The following is a 17832-nucleotide window of genomic DNA, read 5'->3' as shown; positions in this document are numbered from 1 at the left end:
TGGATTAGTTCCACTTTGTAAATGGCTGTGGACAAGATCCTAGGAGAGATGCCAAATAAATGACATCCTAACTTTAGATCCCCCTTCCAGTTTTCCTGTCCAGTGGCACTGCTACTGTCCTAGGAATCCAGGCTCAAAACTTTAGGCTCAGCTTTGAATCATCCTTCTTTCTCCATATCCAGCAGTCACCAAGTCCTGTCCTCTCTTCCTTTAACATTATCCCAAATGTGTCCTTTCTCCAGTGTAATTACCACCAATCTAATCCTCATATTTTTATTTCTATAGTAACTTCCCTAGTTTGTCTCTCTTCTAATCCACATTACATATTACTAAAAACATGTTGCATAATACATACTGCTTTCAAAAAATTAATCCTCTACAAATGTCTCACACAATCAGAGAAAATTAGAGCCCGACTGGGGATGAGGATAGGGAACCTTAGTGATCATTTACATGTGAGGAAACCAAGAGGTCATAGAGATGGTTGATGGCCCAGCCAAGATAAGAATCCTGGCATCCCTCTCCCAGCCTCACTCTTCTCTCTCTTACCCCAGGACTTATTTATTATGCCACTCCTTTGTTCAAAAACAAAACAAAACAAAACTGTCCCCCTACTAATTTATTCCCCTGCCTGGATTTCAAGGTCTTCTATAATGAGATTAGTTTTCCCAGGACTTTCTAAAAATGAACCTATTCTAACCAGCCTTGTCACCCTGCTGTCATTAATGTTCCTAATCCCAACACCCTGGGAATGTCTTCCCTTTTCCCCTATGCCATTCAGAAACTCTTATGCATCTTTCAAAGTTCATTTCAGATTCTACCTTCTCCATAAAGCCTCCCTCTTCTCTGATCTTATAGAGCAATTACAGTATGGTATACATAATTGGCACTTATTTATTTGTGGCATTCCATATTGGTCTCTATTTCACCTACTTTAGCACAGTCTCACTTGCTAGATTATAAGCTCCTTGAAGGCACGGACCATTGCTTCTACTTGATGTTCTCCCCCCACAGCACCTATGCATAATCCTGGGCCCACAGTATGTGTGTTGAATATGATGCCTGATTTCACTGCCTAGGCATGAGCAGCATCTGAGAACGGTACCTCAAACACTGGCTGGTGGTACTGTTGACACTCATTCTCTCTCTCTCTCTGCTTCCTTCCTCTACCGCTATACCTTCTTCTTTCTCTGTCTTTTATTCCTCCCCTTGCTTCCTTCTCCCTTACCTCTAGCTATAGCTTGTCAGCTTTATTCAACGGTATGGCTCAGCTCTTTTGGTGGTACTCACAGCACAGAAAGTTGCTGAACCATATCCCAAACCCCACTATCTCCACCAGTCTCACCTGTGAAGAGCTCTGGGGCCATATGGATTGGGGTACCCACGATGCTACCGGACATCATAGCCTCAGGCTTACAAAAACCCAGGTCGGTGATCTTGGCTCGGTTCTGCTTGTCAAGCTGCAAACAAAGCAAGGCAGCAGTCAAGTGAAAATACTCTTCTCCTTCCAATCTCTTTCAAAGAGGAGCTCCTAGATTTTAGTTATCTCAGAATTTCAGAGTTAGAAAGGATCACAGTGACAATCTGGTTCAAATATACCTGAAAAAAAAATTTCCTCTGCCACACACCCAATGTGTTCATTTAGTTTGTGTTTAAAGATCTCCAATGAAGGAGAAGCCATTACTTCCCAAAATATTCCATTTCTGGATAGGTCTAATTGTTATCGAGTTTTTCCTTAGATCAGATTGGCTTCTTTTTACCTTGCATCCATTGCTCCGGGGGTCAAAAAGAAAGTGTAACAAGTCTTCAAAAACAACTCTTATGTTGTCTCTTTTCCAGGCTAAACATCATTTAATCTTTCAACTCATCCTCAAATGAGATGAAATTAAGGTTCCCCCCATCCTAGTTATCCTTCTCTGGATGCTCTCTAGCTTTTCAATGTCCTTCTGAAGATGTGGTACCCCACACGCAACACAGTAGTCCAGATGTGATTGGACCAGGGCAGAAAACAGCAGGATGGTCACCTCCTTATTCCTGGTAGGCAGATGTCTTTCAATATAGCCTAAGATATCATTAGTCTTCTTGGCAGCCCTACATATCACACTGTTGACTCATATTACAAAGAATCAGATGAACTGCTGCCTTAACTAATTGACTTGTGAAGTGAATTTTTTAACCCAAAGGTAATACTTATTCAGTCTGACCCAACAGTCTGGCCTATTAAGATCTTTTGGAACCCGGACTGTCATCCAGTGGGTTAACTATCCCAATTATCATCTGAAAACTTATCAAATATGCTATCTATGCTTTTATTCAAGTCACTGATAAAGATGAAATGTTGCAGGGCCAAGTAAAGATCCCCAAGGTACTCCCTATCATGGACCTCCTTTCTCCACGTACATTGAGCCATTCAAAATCTGAATTCACCTAACTATGCTGTGAGGTCTATTTTTTCCATAACAGCATTAAAGATTTTATCAAATATATGGCTAAAATTGGTATAAACTATGGCTACAACATTCTCCTGACTTAGCAGTTTCATGACCCCATCAAAAAAAAAGAAAAGAACATTAGTTTATTGAAATTGGTGATTTCTGTCTTCTGGTAATCCTGGACTTCACATTCACTTGCAAAACAACTTCAGCTAGAGAAGCGTTTCTGATCCTAACTGCCCCCTCAAGCCCAAAAATATATACCACAAAGTAGATGATTAAGGCAAGAGGAGGCTCCCTGATCAAATAGTCTTAAGAGTCCCCATAGCTTTCTCCCCTAAAAATCCCAAAAAAAAGACTTGAGTCTTACAGCTTAGCTGACTGGGAATTTCCCAGGGATAAGGCCACACTTCAAAGAATTTTGAGGACTTCCTCCCCAAATAGCTGCTATTTCTATACCAAGTCACCAGAAATATATGGCATTGATGATGAAATAGCAAAACTCCTTTTAAAGGAGAATGAATCAAAAGATAATTCTTTGTAATTGAGGTAACAAGTGTAAAGCAAAGTTATGTGTTTTTGCCTGCTAAGCTGCCTAGATCTATCTCATCCCTCTTGGAGCACAATTTCCATTTCCAGCCAAGACAGAATGTGCCTGAGGCACATTGAAACCAGTCTGCCATCTCTCTGCTCAGACACTCTCCCTTCCCAGGTATCTCTGGCCACAAGTCCAAGATCCAACTTGTGGTTAGCATATGTACCACCCCTCTACTTCAATTCTCCCACCCAGATTCCTTCTCTCAGGCCCTTTAGCTCACAATAGCAAGTGTCCTAGGGAGCAACCCTTACCAGCACATTTTTTAGTTTGATGTCACGGTGGACAAGCCCCTGGCTATGCAGAAAGCGGATTCCCTCCACTACGTCCAGGGCTATCTGTAGGCGCAGCTCCAGAATCAGCCCAGCCTGTGAGAGACAACAAAATTCACCTGTCATCTTCAGGATAACTCCCTACTTCTTGGTTGTTCAAATAAATGAAGATACCTTCAGTGGGGTTATCAAAGAGACAAATGTACTCCAGTGTGGAAAGAGAGAACTATGAAGTAAAGACTGGGTATGTATAGAAAAGGAGAGAGGTGAAGCAAAGAACAGGAAACTTTAAGAAAGACAAGTACAAATCAAATCCCTTGGGAATCACAATGAGGTAAGCCAGACAATCCTCACGTTTTACATGGACTAAGTACAACCAAAAGACTGAAGAGACAGTTTCATTCATAATACCTGGACTAAGAAGGAAACCTGGATAAACACCAGAACTGCCCTTCAGTCTTAACTGCAAGCATCTCCACATCTCTCAAACAGATTTCCTCTTCTTGCTAAGCACAAGGGTTTGGTTTTGTGGGTTACCAATGCCCAAACTGTCTATAACACTCTGACCAGCCCCCAGAACTCTACATTGTAGCAGATGTTACATTACCCACCAGGAAATACTAATGAAGCTCTCTGGTCTACACCAGAATGGATGATGGGAACTAATCCTAGCTTCTCAGAAATGAAGAGAAAAAAGCCACTTTGAGGATTCTTTCCCACATTAAACCAATGATCAGTTCAATGTTTCACCAAGTTCCTGGTCCGTTGCAGCATTTCTACATTTCCCCCTGACCTGCTGTTGAGACCTCCCTATGCCTGGCACCATGTGGATTCAGTGGGAGGGGACCCAGCCAGATGCTCTGTGGTAAATGCTTTCCTCTTCCCCCACAGCTCCCACTACAGTCGGAAGGGGAACTTCTCTGCAGGCCGATTAAGAAAAGCTACGCACTTCCCTTTACCGTTGCTGCTTTGGACAAAGGAAATTCAACATCTAACTCAAAGCTTAGCTATAACTCCTGCCTTTCATTCAAAAGCCTTCAAAGGCTGAAAAGGTTCTTCCTTAGCATGGTATTCAAGGCCCTCCATCACTGAACCCTAGTGTATCTTTCTAACTATCTCCTACAATTTCACTAAACCAACACCCTGATTCAGTCTTATTTTTCTATTATCTGCTCCCTCCTTCCCAAAAAACTTTAGGAATTTCTTTCACTGTGCCTTTGATCACTATTCCTCCTGCTGGGAACATCCTTCTCTGCCTATCTATATCTTAGCCATCCTTTAAGGGCCAGCTTAGACCTGCCTACATTATAAAGTTTTGTGTTCATTCCAGCTCATGCGTGAGCAGAAATCTGGCAGGAGGGAGCGGGGTCTGAGCTGCAAACCACATGCTCACATCTTCTTAAAGTCTGTATCACTCATCTTTCAATGATAATCTGGTTTGTATTTTTAACTATCTGTTCTATAGTATAGCTCTTCCTCAATTAGCTTTTTGTTTTTTGAGTATATGGTCTGTGTTATGTCTTTATATTCCCCACAATGCCACAAATATTCATTAAGTAACCTACTATGAGCATGGCACCAAGGGAACAAATATAGTGAATAAGGGGCAGTCCCTGCTCTTATGAAGAGGCTTAAAAAATGGAAAAGAGGATGACAGATAATTGAAACACAAGGCAGAAGGGAAGATTAATTCCATAAAAGGGACAGAATTATGGGTGTTCAAAGGAGAGACAGATCACATCTGGCTGAGGGAATCAGGAACTGGTATTTGAGATGGGGTTTGAAGATGTCTAGAATTTCCACAGGCAGAAATTGGGAGGGTAAGGGGTAGAGGTGCATTTCAGAGGAAGCAGCATAAACAAAGCACATTCATGTTAAAAGTGAAGAGTCTAATCTGGCTGGTGTATAGGGCATGGGAAGGCAGGGGTATACAGAGAGGTAAGACCAGAAAGGCTGGTTGAAGTCAACTACATGCCAGGCTGAGTTTAGATGTTATTCAACAGGCAATGGAGAGATATTGAAGGATGGTTTTGTTTTTAATCAGGGAAGTCCAAGGACCAGAGCTTTGCTTTAGGAAAGCTACCCTAGTAGCTGCACATAGGTTACACAGGAAGGAAAAGAGTAGAAAGGCTGGTTAGGGGGTCTCAACTACAGTGATATTTCTGAGAACAGAAAGATGAGGATGGATAATAGAGACATTGACAAAGCAGACTCAGTGGAACTTGACAAATAATCTGATGTGGAAGATGAAGGAGGAGTCAAAGATGACCAAGGTTTTGAATCTGGATGACTTAGATAATAGTTATACACAGAAACAGCAGTTGAGGAGGAGTTGGTTTTAAGAAGGAAGATGATAATGTCAGTCTTGGGCTTAAGTACAAAGCACCAGACACATACCTAGGTGGAAATGTCCTGCAAACAATTGGAAAACTAGGACAAGAGCTCAAGAGAGCTGTCAGGACTGAAAACAAAGATATGAGAATCGTCTGCATAAAGAAAGTGTAAAGAGACATGAGGTGGCCAAGGGAAAGAAAGAAAGAGGTTCAAAATGAAAAAGGCTCTTCCAACAGTTTAACAAGTAATTGAACAAGGTGATCAGGAATTTACTATCATCTTTTGGGAAAGCATGTTCAAAAGTTATGTGGGTGAAAGCCAGAAGGTAAACAAAAAGCAAAGTATTTTATACATAGTAGGTACTCAATTAATATTTTTTAGCTGAACAAAGAGCCATTCACCCACACACTAAAACCTTAGAAGCTGTGCGTTACACTAAGGAGTCTGGATTTCACTAACAAGCGTGGAAAGTTAAAATTATAGATGACAGTTGTCTTGATATACTTAAATACACCCTATAGAAAGGAAGCATTTCTGAGATAAAAATATCCAAGGTCTCTTGGAATCAAGCAACAAGGGAATCAAGGAAACTAACAATATTCTGTGAAAACCTGGAAGCTCTGAGAAGGAAGGGAGGAAGAGTGAGGGGAGCTGTAAATTTAGTAGTCAAGCTGGCCTGTATTATCTCCCTGCCCTCACCTTCAGCCCTGTGTAAAGGTCCCGGTGTAGCCGCTCCATGATGAGCAGCACTGCAATACTGGAGCCACCGCCGTAGTTGTAGTCGATGACGGAACCGTGAAGATCCACCAGACGCTCATGCTTGGGCAGAGACCTGGTAGGAGGGAGAGGGGTCTGGGCTGCAAACCACATGCCCCATTCCTGTAAGGCATGCCAGGACTCAGGGAAGAAAGGATCTCTAGAGTAGGCCAGAGGACAGAAATCTGACCCGCTTCCCAGGCCAGGAACCTTAAAGGAGCGGAGCCTCTATGACCAGGGAGGAAGGTAACACAGAAAGATAGGGAAAGGAAACTGGAAAAGGAAGGGTTTTAGGCTCCCAAAGCAGCCTTGGCCTTGGAGGGAATTCAGTTTTAAGCACTAATCTACAACAGCCCAGCACTGAGCAATGCAGAGAAAGGACACCAGCAGACATCCCTTAGATTTGGGGTAGACAACTTAAGCCAGAGCTCTGGCTGCTTTGATGCATCCTTGGCCAGACAGACTGAACCATGACCCACCTCATATAGTGAAACTCCAATGCCAAATCATTCCAGTGCTTCTCATCTGGAGGGACAACTGACTTCAGAGCACAGGGGAAATGGCCTCCCCAGTTGTCACACAGGTACACCACACCATACTGTCCCCGGCCTAGCTCCTGGCCCAGTTTAGGTTTACCTACAAGGCACAGAGACAAAGGAGGGCTAGGGCTCAATGAGCTCTCTCTGAGTGCCTAGTTAGTGGAGAACTATTATCTATAAGGCAAACATAACTGGTGTGATTCCAAGACCTTTGGAAGTGATTTATCTGGTTTAGTTGATACATGTTGGTGCTGTCTGGGCTGTACAAATGGCAGATCCAAATGAGGAACTTCAGTAGTTTAAAAATGAATTAATGGTTTACAGAGATTCACAAGGATGGAAAAGAATTCCTAGAGATCCCTGGGATTGGTATTTTCACCAGGGTTGAGACAGAATTAGCTGGTCTCCAGCCCCTTCTTTTATCTAACTCAGGGGAAATTACAGAGACTCACGATGCAACAAGACATCCTGCAGGGAGCGGCTCTCCAGGGAAAGACGGGCCAAGCGTGGGGCATGATCTTTCCGAACCTTCAGCCACAAGTCTTCAGTTTTCTCTAGCCGGCCTGAGTGACCAGCTTCCAACTGGAGAGTAAACAGGAGAGATATGACTATGACCTTTCTGCCTAGAAGTCTGGTTAAAGGCAACCCCAATCATAACCCTCCTCCCCACTTGAAAGAACAAGATGTTACAAAGCTGTAGCAAGCCAGGATACCTGGCTCCTGGATTAGATTGAGTGTCTGAGAACCTTTGTTTAAAACCTGACTCTGCTACTTGTGTGACTTTGAAAAACTCACTTTCCCTTTCTGTGTTTCCTCATGTGTAAAATAAGGGTATCACACTAAATGTCATCAAAGGTCTCCTCTAGCTCTAAACCTACCACCATATTACTAGCTCTCCCTAGTGTCTGAGGCAGCTGGTAGGACAGTGGACAGAACGCTAGACCTAGAGTCAGTCAGGAAGCCCTAAATTCAATTCTGGACTCAGATATTTACTAGCTGTGTAACCCTGGGAAAATCATTTAACCTCTGTTTGTCTCAGTTTCCTCATCTGTAAAATGGGGATAATAGCACCTACCTCCCAAGATGGTTGTGAGGATCAAATGAGATAATATTTGTAAAGAACTTAACGTAGTGCCTGACACTTAGTAGGCACTTAGTAAATGTTTGTTTTCTTTCTTCATTCCTTCATTTCTTCCTTCCTTCCATTCTTCCTTCCACATCTTCAAAACAAAGGGATTGGACTAAATCATCTCTAAGGTCTTTTCTAGCTTGAAATCTATGACACAGCACCTAGAATGCTTTGTAACTCGGATATGTCCTGTCCCCCACCTCGACTCTTCTGTTGCTCACTCTGTGAAACAGGGGAAATCATTTGAGCTTCTCCTTCCCCATGAACTGGGTTTAAACAAATACATATGTGGAAAGTAAATAGACCAATCATGACTTCAGAGGATCAAAGCATGCTTCCCACCTCTTGGCTAAGAGATGGCAAGTGATAGTGCAGAATAAGGCTATCATAAATAGCCACTGAGTTGACTTGTTTTGCTTAACTATATATTTTGATTACAAAGAAAGGTTCTATTGAAGGGCAAGGAAAGCTATCAGAAAGCAAGAGTAACATTTTATAAAGGGAATGAATAGAACACATTTGTATAATTTAAAAATAAACAGATTTACAAATTTCCAAATAGAACAAAGTCAAGTCAATACAGACTGACAAACAGAGGCATCACTCTTTCTGAAACAAATGCATCACCTCCTCCATAGGCCCACCTGCCGAAGGGAGGCTGCAAATGCCTCATGAGAGCTATTAAGCCGGGTCCGGAACTGGCTGCAAATGCTCTTGGCTAGCTTGGAGGCACTGAGACTCTCAATGGCATCCTGGGCCACCTTCCTCTTCCATTCTGGAGTAATAGCAGGTGGACTTACCCATGTGATTCGCTGGATAATCTGTCAAGACAGAAGCAGTGAGATCAAGAATAAATAATATGCAAAAGCTACAAGACTCAATGCCAATAAAAGAAGGCACCAAAAATGAGAAAGTATTTAAGATTTGGGACTCTAATCCTTACAATGCAGAATAGTAGCATTACAATGGGAGACACCAACCAAGAGGGAAGCTTAAGAGCCTCCAAGATCATAAGTCCCAGGAAAAATCCATCCAGTACTATCAAGTATGAGATGTGGCTGATGAAGCATCACTCTGGAGTTTAAAGACTACCAGCTAGCCTAAGTTCTATAGCAGAGACCACACCCACTATCTCAGGTGACACAACAGAGCCCAGGCAAGAAAAATATTCAGTTGGTGGGAAAGGGAGATCTAACGGGAAAGAGCAGAGGTCTGTGGTTGCCTTGTTCAAAGAAATATCCTGGAGATCTGGGCCAACAGAGACTCCTCTGAGTCCTCTAGTGGATATCATTTTAGTGGAAAGTAGCTAGGTGGTTCAGGGGATGGAGCGCCTGGCCAGGAGTCAGGAAGATTCATCTTCCTAAGTTCAAACTTGGCCTCAGACTTACTAGCTATGGGACCCTGGGCAAGTCACTTCACTCTGGTTGCCTCAGCTTCCTCATCTGTAAAACAAGCTGGAGAAGGAAATGGTGAAACACTCCAGTATCTCTGCCTTGAAAACCCCAAGTGGGGTCACGAAGAGTCAGACATGATTGAATAATGACTAAGCAACAACAAGCTGGATATGGAGTAAAGTGAGCCCTGGTTTGAATCCCAGCTCTACCAATTACTACCTGGGAATCTGGGCAGATCATTTACCCTCTCTGGGCCTCAGTTTCCTTACCTGTTAAGTGAGGGGTTTGGGCCCACAAGACCTATAAGTTCAAACTTTAAATCTAGGCTTCTGTGATCCAGCCAGTCACCCGTACCTGTTTGATCTGTTCCCACACCATCCTGGTTACTGTTGACCCTGAGTGAAATGTAACTTCAACATGATAGGCAGCATTTAAGATCTGAAAGAGAACACAGACTGCCAAGTCACCATGCCCTGAATGAAGTGTCTGTTTCAGAAAAGGAAAAATCAGATACTTGCTTCAAGAGAACATCCTAGCCTCAGGGTCCTCAGGTCTGTCCTTTATGCCAATTTAATAAGAACAAGGTCAATGCCCAAATATTCAGACATTAGTGATCTCCTGTGAGGGTCTGACAGCCCCTGGGCTTCTTTCCTCTCCCTTTTTCCACCTTTCTGTCATTTTAATGCTTATAAACACCTCCCCTAGGTGGTAGACAGATGGATGGGGGAAATGACACTCAAGATGGAGGTGTTAGTCATTCTGGGGAAATAAGACTAGATAAAAGGAAAGCTTGTAGCTATAAATCTGGGAGTTAGGTATGAATATTGTTTCATTCATCACCAATCTTTGTTTTTAAAAATCAATCTTTTAGGTACCTGTTTGAGATAGTTACTCGTGATGTGGACTGAAACATCTTGGGACTTTTCCAGGCTCTGTAGACACCGTTCCAGGGTTCCCACAAAGCTCTCACGAAGATAGTCCACTGAGCTGATCAGTTTATTGGCCACAGCCTGGTTAAGCTGAGAGATGATGAGTTCCTGAATCTGACGGATACAGCACTTGATTTCTCTTGTGCCCACTGGCTCCCCATTCTCAGGGATGATGACATCTATGGGAGGTAAGGATGGGAGCTAGTCAGCAAATGGGGAAAAGGCAATGGTATATTGAACAGAAGGGTCACCTATGTCAAAAGTTCCAAAGCACTGACAGTGGCTACAGAAATACCTGGGTGGTAGACAGAACAACTCCAGGCATGAAGCTTGAAGACTAGTGGTATAACTAGAGGTCACGAAATGGAGGACATCACATGCCCTCCTACTGCACCACTTAGTCAATGCTCTGTCTAGAGAGGGCATAAAGGAAACAGAATCTTGGTAAGAGAGGGGGTTAATATTTAGAACATTAGTTTTAATCACTGTGGCCTTCCTTCCTGTACCCCCAAGCATGCCTCAGCACCATCTCCACAAGGGCAATTCATTAGAGCTACTCCTTTACCTGTCTGAAAAGTCATAGGAAACCTAGCCTGCTAACCTACACTCCGTAAGTTTAGGTGCAGCATCTCTTGGTACAACAGACCCATTTCCACTGGGGACTGACTAAACAGACTGACTAAACAAGCAAAAAACAGTTTCATACTACAAATTAAGGCTAGATGTTAAGAAGAAATTCTCAATATTCAGACAAATGTATGGCTACACATACATTAATAATTGTGGAACTTTCTGGAGAGAGAAAGAGGTAAATATTTTCATCTCGCTAGATTATTTACTGCACGATCCCTGAGAGCAAGAAGAAGGAAAAGTTGACCTAGTGATGCCTTTTGATTCTACAAATTTATATGCTCAGTTTCTACAAATTCAAGAAAAGGGTCAGAAGATCTAGTATGCCCAGCCTCCTACAGAGTTCCCTGTCAATCACTCAGAAACCTACCTTTGAACTCCATGTTGGCAGCATCTTCCAGAAGTTCTTCCTTCATGATATTGAGAGTCTCCACAATCATATCCTTCATCTCCTCCTGCTTGCGGTTGGCAATGTTCATCAGTGATTCATACAACTCATTTTCCTTGTTTCGAGTGTACTCAAGCCGCTTTGGAGTAATCTGCAGGTCCCGCTGCATGTCAAAGGCCTGATTAATAAAGATATCCAGGCACCGGCAGTGCACCAGGTTCAGAACCGTGGCAGCATCTACAAGGTGCGTTTGTAGCACCTGATGAGTGAATGCATTCAATTGTCTTAGCTTATCGCTCTGTTCCACCAACATGCTCTGAGCTTTGGCCTTTAGGCTAGGGGTCCCACAGTTATGATGATTATCATTCAGGTAGCTCAGATCAACTAGCTGTCGGTGAAGTGATGATCTTTCAGTCTCCATTCTTTTCTTGGGGGAAGAGTTAGGGGAAATCAGCTCAGAGCCCAGCTTCGGCACTTTGAAAAAGAATATAGGCAGAGAAAGCCGTTCTCGGATATCTCTCAGTTCTTCCTCATCTCTTTCTGCTAGCACATCCTTGTTGATGGCAAAGATCACCACAGGCAAGACACCATTCACTAACTCACCTAGAGTATCCACTGGGGGCTGGAACCTGCAGCACGGCACAACCACAACGTCCACTTCCTGGAAAGTGGAAGGGGACCAGATCAACACCACTCTATTCCTAACTGTGCTCCTAAATCAAAGCCAGAATCTGGCTGCCCTAAACGTATGATCTGTTAGTTTTCCACCTATTTCACCTCAGTTTTGGGTACAGTCCACTTAGGTATCCATTCACATGAGGAGTTTCAATAACAAAAAAAAAAAAAAAAAGCTAAAAAGCTAGGATGAAAGTGAGGAGGCCCCTTTGGTCATTTTAGGCTAAAAGAGCATTTAATCTCTACTTCCCCAGCCTACTTAAGCTACCACTAATGCCCTGGGCACCAAATGAGGTGGAAGGAAGAAGGAAAGACTACACCAAGGACAGGCTGAGGAATAAACAAGCTGGTAGGAGAGTAAAAACAGGCAGACTGATGGTGGCATTCGCTGTAAAAGTTAAGACCGGCCTCTCCTAGAAGTTTATAGGTAACCTCAAACTTTAGCTACTTCAACCCAAACTCCTTATTTTTACTCTCAGATGACTCTGAGACACCAAGCAGAAAGGGAAATGGGGCTTCTAGGAGTTTTAAGGACCATCTTGGGTGGCTAAGCTTCTCTTCCTCTTGCTAGTTTCTCTAAGCACCTGACATCCCAGGTGTTCCTGTCTCCTTCACAGTGGACTGAAGTCCCTGAGATTCTTCCAGTGGCCTTGCCTAGGCAAGTTCCAGCCCTAGAGCATTAACTTGGGGGCTCCTATCGTACATACATGCTCATGAGGTTTCTAAGGTTTGCAAACTGGTGTATTTTACAATGTCTAAAATGAACTGTGTATTAGTCTGTCCAAACTTCACATTCCTAGCAGCTATTAGGTATCTGGATTTCAAATAAAAATGGATTTCCAAAGACCAACCATTCACTCTCTTTCGGACAGATATTATATCCCTTCCTTACTTTATCTGGGTAATAAATCTTTTTAATGGAGGCTTATAGAACACTCAGCCTCCTATTCCCCTACCTCCTAAATAAGTCTCTATTGTGCTTCTTTTCTCAGCTGCTAAGAAGGAGGGAGAAATACCAGACTGTTGCTTTCACTCATTCTTCTTTCCATGCAGCAGGTATTTCTGAGTTTTTACAATCCTTCTCATCCCACAGAGACCCTATAGGTCTTGGCCTCCTGTTCACCCCAAAGAGGTTCCAAACAATTTTATTTCAGTTCTCAAATTGGTGATTTTATTCAGCTAGTCACTTTGACTAAGTTCTCATATGCTGAAATGTGCTCTAGCAAACTCAGTGTTTTGAATCTAAGGCCAAACTGCACAAATCCACCTACTCTCCACCCAAAGCTGCTGTGCCAAGATGAGATTGGCTGGTCCATCTACACCATAAAATGCACTAGAACTATTCTGCTTAGAAGGCTAATTTGACACCCCTCCCTTCTATTTAGCGCAAACCTATTTTCAACATCCTGAGTCACATACCAGAGTTTCACTTCAAAGAAATTCAAATGACAGTAAGAAGGGGCAAATACACAAATGCCCTGGAAACAAACCCTGTAAGTTCCCAAATAAAAAAGAATTTCCACATAGGAATTGAATTGGGATATTTTCCAGGGTAAATATGGAGGTGAAAGGGGGGAGATGACTTTTAAAAATAAAAACTCTAAGTTAAAAAGGAAAAAGTCAAATTTCTAGGTTTCTACTGACTTCTCTTAAGATATACATACTATGTAAACCAGAACCAGAAATTTTATTTTCTAAATAAAGGTTCTTCAAAGCAAATTAATTCAATGACCACATATGTGCAAATTCATCACAAAATGGGTTCAGAGGAATTTCCAAATTCCCTAGAAGGCTAATATATTTGGTACAGTTTGATAGGCCTTCCAAAAACGCATCCTGTATATAACAAAAGGAATAGGAATAGTTATGTTATTCAATTCCCTTTTCGCCTCCCCAGTCCCTTAATTAATTTACTGAAGTTTGTCTACTCTGACCATGAAGAAAGTCAAAAAACAAGGCCTGCTGCTGGCATAGACTTGGCAAGTGTACAAATTAGACTGGAATGGGATATGTGATTCTGCAATATTCACCATGAAGAGATGACTCATGCCAATGGCTGTAAACAAAAGGGGAAGCCAGAGCTGTCTCCAGGAGACAGGGAGTGAAAAATAATAATTAATACAGTTAGAAGTGAGCCAGAGAGGTACAGGACTATGTGATGGCAAAGATGAGAAAGGAATGCAACCTTAAAGCCTTTCTTTACTATTAATCTTAAACTATTTTCCAAGCAGAATATGTAGATTGGCTCATATCCTATCAATTCAGAAGATCCTTCTTTATCTGAAATTGGTATTTACACCTTGTCCAAACAATGAAACAAAGCAGAACTAAGTAAGAGATTTTACTCTTAGGTCAGAGAAAAAGAATTTTCAGAGTGTCAAAAGGTTATTTTATAATCCTCATTCAGTCATTACAAATTCCTGAAAAGATTGCTCTTAAAAGGCACCTTCCGAATCCCATGGATAAATTAATTCCCAGACTATCGGAATTGCTACGAAACTATAAATTTTGTTGGCAGGATTGAAAAGTGCTGTAATGAGCCAAATATCATTCAGAAAATTTCAAAATTCATCTTTTTTGAAGAGGAGGGGAAGAAAAAAGAAATGTAAAACTAGACATTTTTAATAATGAAAAAATTAATATTATATGTATTTCTTACTTTTTTTAAAGCACCAGCTTTTACAGGACTACTAAGATCTATGTAAGACAACCAAAGGCCAACAAAAAACTGGCAACTAGTTTTTCTCCCTGTGAAGGAAAAATTCCCAGAAAGTAAGACACAAGTAAGACTTGTAAAAGGGAACATAATTTCCACCTCAGGTACTCAGGATTTTATAAAAAACAAGAGGACATTATGATGCAAGCAGATAGATATGTTGTTAACACCCAAATGCAAAGGTGCTAGACATACCTCATCAGTATCAGTTATTTGAAAGAATGATACCTTTTGTATGTTCTGCTATATAAGTAATTAAAAAGAAAGGTAACAATCATGTTTTGAGGGCAGAGAATTACACAGTATTCTTTATGCTACCTGCTTAAATAACGGACACCCATGATAATAAAGTTGTTCCTCCATTTCCCATCATTGGTAAATGACGTTTTATGAATTTTAAGATCCAGTGAACCATGAAGGACTAGGCAGCATAGTGCACCAAGGGCTAGACTTGAAGTCCAGAAGACCTGAATTTGAATCCTGCTTCAGATACTTCCTGGCTGAATAACTGAAGCAAGTTACTTAAGCTCTGTGAGGCTCAGCTTCCTCATTTGTAAAATGCAGGGTAATAACAGCAACTATTTCACAGGGTTGTTATGAAGGTCAAATGCTCTAACACAGGTAAAGCACTTTGCAAACCTTGAAGTTCTATATAAATGTTGCCTATTGTTATCATCATCACGTTCATCTCTTTTGCTGTTGCACTCTGAAAACCAGGAGGCCTTTTCATCTGACTTTAAGTGGAGACTTGCCCTACGTATTGATTTCCCATTAAAATGGTAGCTCCTTGAGGGCAGGCACTTTGTATTTGGATCCCCAGGACTTAGCAGAGTGCTGCGTACATAGTAAGTATTTAATAAATGCTTTATTTGTTCATTCATTCACTATTCTGAGAAAAGGACGAGAGAAAAAATGTAAGTAAGCTTCAAATTTGAAAAAGAGAGATGTTTCAAAGAATGTGGGTTGCCAGACATGGGAATGGGGGACAGAGATGCTGGGGGAAATTACTTCTTATGACATCTTTAAAGGCAATCTATGTAAAAGTTATATGTTGGCCACACTGACCGCAAAGTACATGCCTATGAAACATGGTTCTATTCTCTTTGCTCTCTCCCCTTTAGGAGCCAGCAATCAGGAAAGGAAGTCAAAGAGAAAACAGCACCTTTAACACTCTAAGAACCCTGCTTCTGCAGGCTAAAAGCACACTCAACTACAAACCAAGATTCTGGAAGCTACCTACTATTCAAATGACCTAGCCCCAAGGAAAAGGTGAAAAGAAAGTTGATGTAGAAGCAGGAGAGAGGCAGCAAGGGGAAATGGGACATACAAGAAGGTTTGGGTTGTTTGAAATCTTTCTTCAGATTATCTTTTAGCAGAATTACCCTTAACATTGAAGACCAAAATTTTAATCTCTTTGCTTTTGCCTGTTAGGAAAACTTATTCTTTCCTTCAGGTTCAGATCAGTTAGTAACATTTAGCAAAAAAAAAAATATATATATATATATATATATGTATATAGTAGTGAAGCAAGAAAACTATTCCACTCTCCATCCTATAGACCCTTAATTTAATGAGAGGTTTGGCTAAGAATACTATACTGTGCTATATATTAATGTAATATATTGGGGGAAAGAGGGAGGGAGGGAGGGAGGGAAGGAAGGAAGGAAGGAAGGAAGGAAGGAAATACAAAAACAGAGAAGACAAGTACCTGCTTTCTAAGAATCTATAATTTAGCCTATGCTTGAACCTCCCTATCTCTTTTCAATACATCTCTAACTTTCCCCTTTCCTTTTACCTCATAGTCAAGGTTTCTTTACACGAAGTATATTTTCTGAATATTTTTTCTTTTCTCCTCTCTCCCATACAAGCATTTTCATCTTTTTTTCTTGTAATATTCCTTCCTAACCATAACTCTATATCCTCCTCTTACCCCTATTCCTCTTCCAAAATCTTTTTTTGCTGTGAAGTACCCTTTAGAATCCCATACTTTCCAAGACAAAAGGGTTCTTAGTAGTTACCTAGTAAAAAATCTACCTAAAGCATAATACCTTTTATGACGTCATTAGAAAGTGATGGTCCAGCACAGCCCATGCCTGAACATCTGTGACTGGATACTCACTGCTTCCAAAGGCAGTTCACTCCATGTTGGGATAACCCAAATTGTAGGAAACACTTCCTTACATTGAGCTTAAACTCAGGGTTTCCTAATATCCCTAATTCTGCACTGTGGAGTCAAGAAGTCCTTCTTCCATATGCCAGTCCTATAGAAGACAACAATCTTTCAAAAATCTTCTTTTCTCCAGACAGAACATCCCTTTACACTATAGCTTCCTCATTCCCAACTCCAATCCTACCCCCATTTGCTCTTCAACTAGACACTACATTAGAATCCTCCTAGGTTATTTAGCAGTGCTCTAAAAGCTACCAAAGTAAGACTAACAAAGAAGCTAATTTCCTAGCAAGGAAAAAAAAAACGAGTGTTTATAACTCTTCCACAAAGTAAAACCTTGTTAATTTAAGTAAGCTCTTGTACCTCAATGACAGGCATTGGTGTAAGAAAAGCCTTCTGGGAAATGCAAAATTACAATTTCATTGAGAGATATTAATGAAGAGGGGAAAATTTTATTTCAAACAATCATATAATTAGAGATGAAAGTATTCATGTAGACAGAAATTTAAATTAATTTGCTAGTTGGGGTCTTTCTAATATTTCTGCTTCTGAACATCAATCCACTTAAAATATCCTGTTATGCCCCACCTTGCACCTTAAGTTCACAGACAAGTCGGCTTGGCAGCCTGACAATAGGGAGTCTGGGAAGCACCTCTTTTCAATAAAGGGGTTAGCAGCAAGGGAAGACAAAATGTTCACTTAATGCAAATGCATCAAAACAACATCAGAAGCCTTTCACAGGAATAATCACAGAATACCAACTAATAACTTGAAAAAAATCCAAGTCAGAGAAGCAAATATCATCTCTGCTTCATTTCTAGTCTTCCTCCTCTCATGCTCTCCTAATAACCAGAATATCAACACCAGAGCACA

At 41.3% G+C, this 17832-nt stretch overlaps 1 protein-coding gene across 3 annotated transcripts in view; it reads right to left on the bottom strand.

Annotated features, from left to right (window-relative positions):
* Positions 1–17832, bottom strand: part of DSTYK (dual serine/threonine and tyrosine protein kinase) — a 57706-nt gene that overhangs the window by 6815 nt on the left and 33059 nt on the right. For all 3 annotated transcript variants that reach the window (XM_072648060.1, XM_072648059.1, XM_072648061.1), the window contains exons 3-11: positions 11381–12059; positions 10327–10559; positions 9806–9889; positions 8702–8878; positions 7381–7510; positions 6869–7025; positions 6333–6465; positions 3282–3395; positions 1346–1460 (exon numbers count right to left, since the gene is read on the bottom strand). In XM_072648060.1, coding sequence (XP_072504161.1) covers positions 1346–1460; positions 3282–3395; positions 6333–6465; positions 6869–7025; positions 7381–7510; positions 8702–8878; positions 9806–9889; positions 10327–10559; positions 11381–12059 — 1822 coding nt within the window. The remainder of the gene's footprint in view (positions 1–1345; positions 1461–3281; positions 3396–6332; positions 6466–6868; positions 7026–7380; positions 7511–8701; positions 8879–9805; positions 9890–10326; positions 10560–11380; positions 12060–17832) is intronic.

Source organism: Notamacropus eugenii, chromosome 2, assembly GCF_028372415.1.
Source record: "Notamacropus eugenii isolate mMacEug1 chromosome 2, mMacEug1.pri_v2, whole genome shotgun sequence".
Lineage (NCBI taxonomy): Eukaryota > Metazoa > Chordata > Mammalia > Diprotodontia > Macropodidae > Notamacropus > Notamacropus eugenii.
This window is presented reverse-complemented; position numbering and strand designations above follow the sequence as displayed.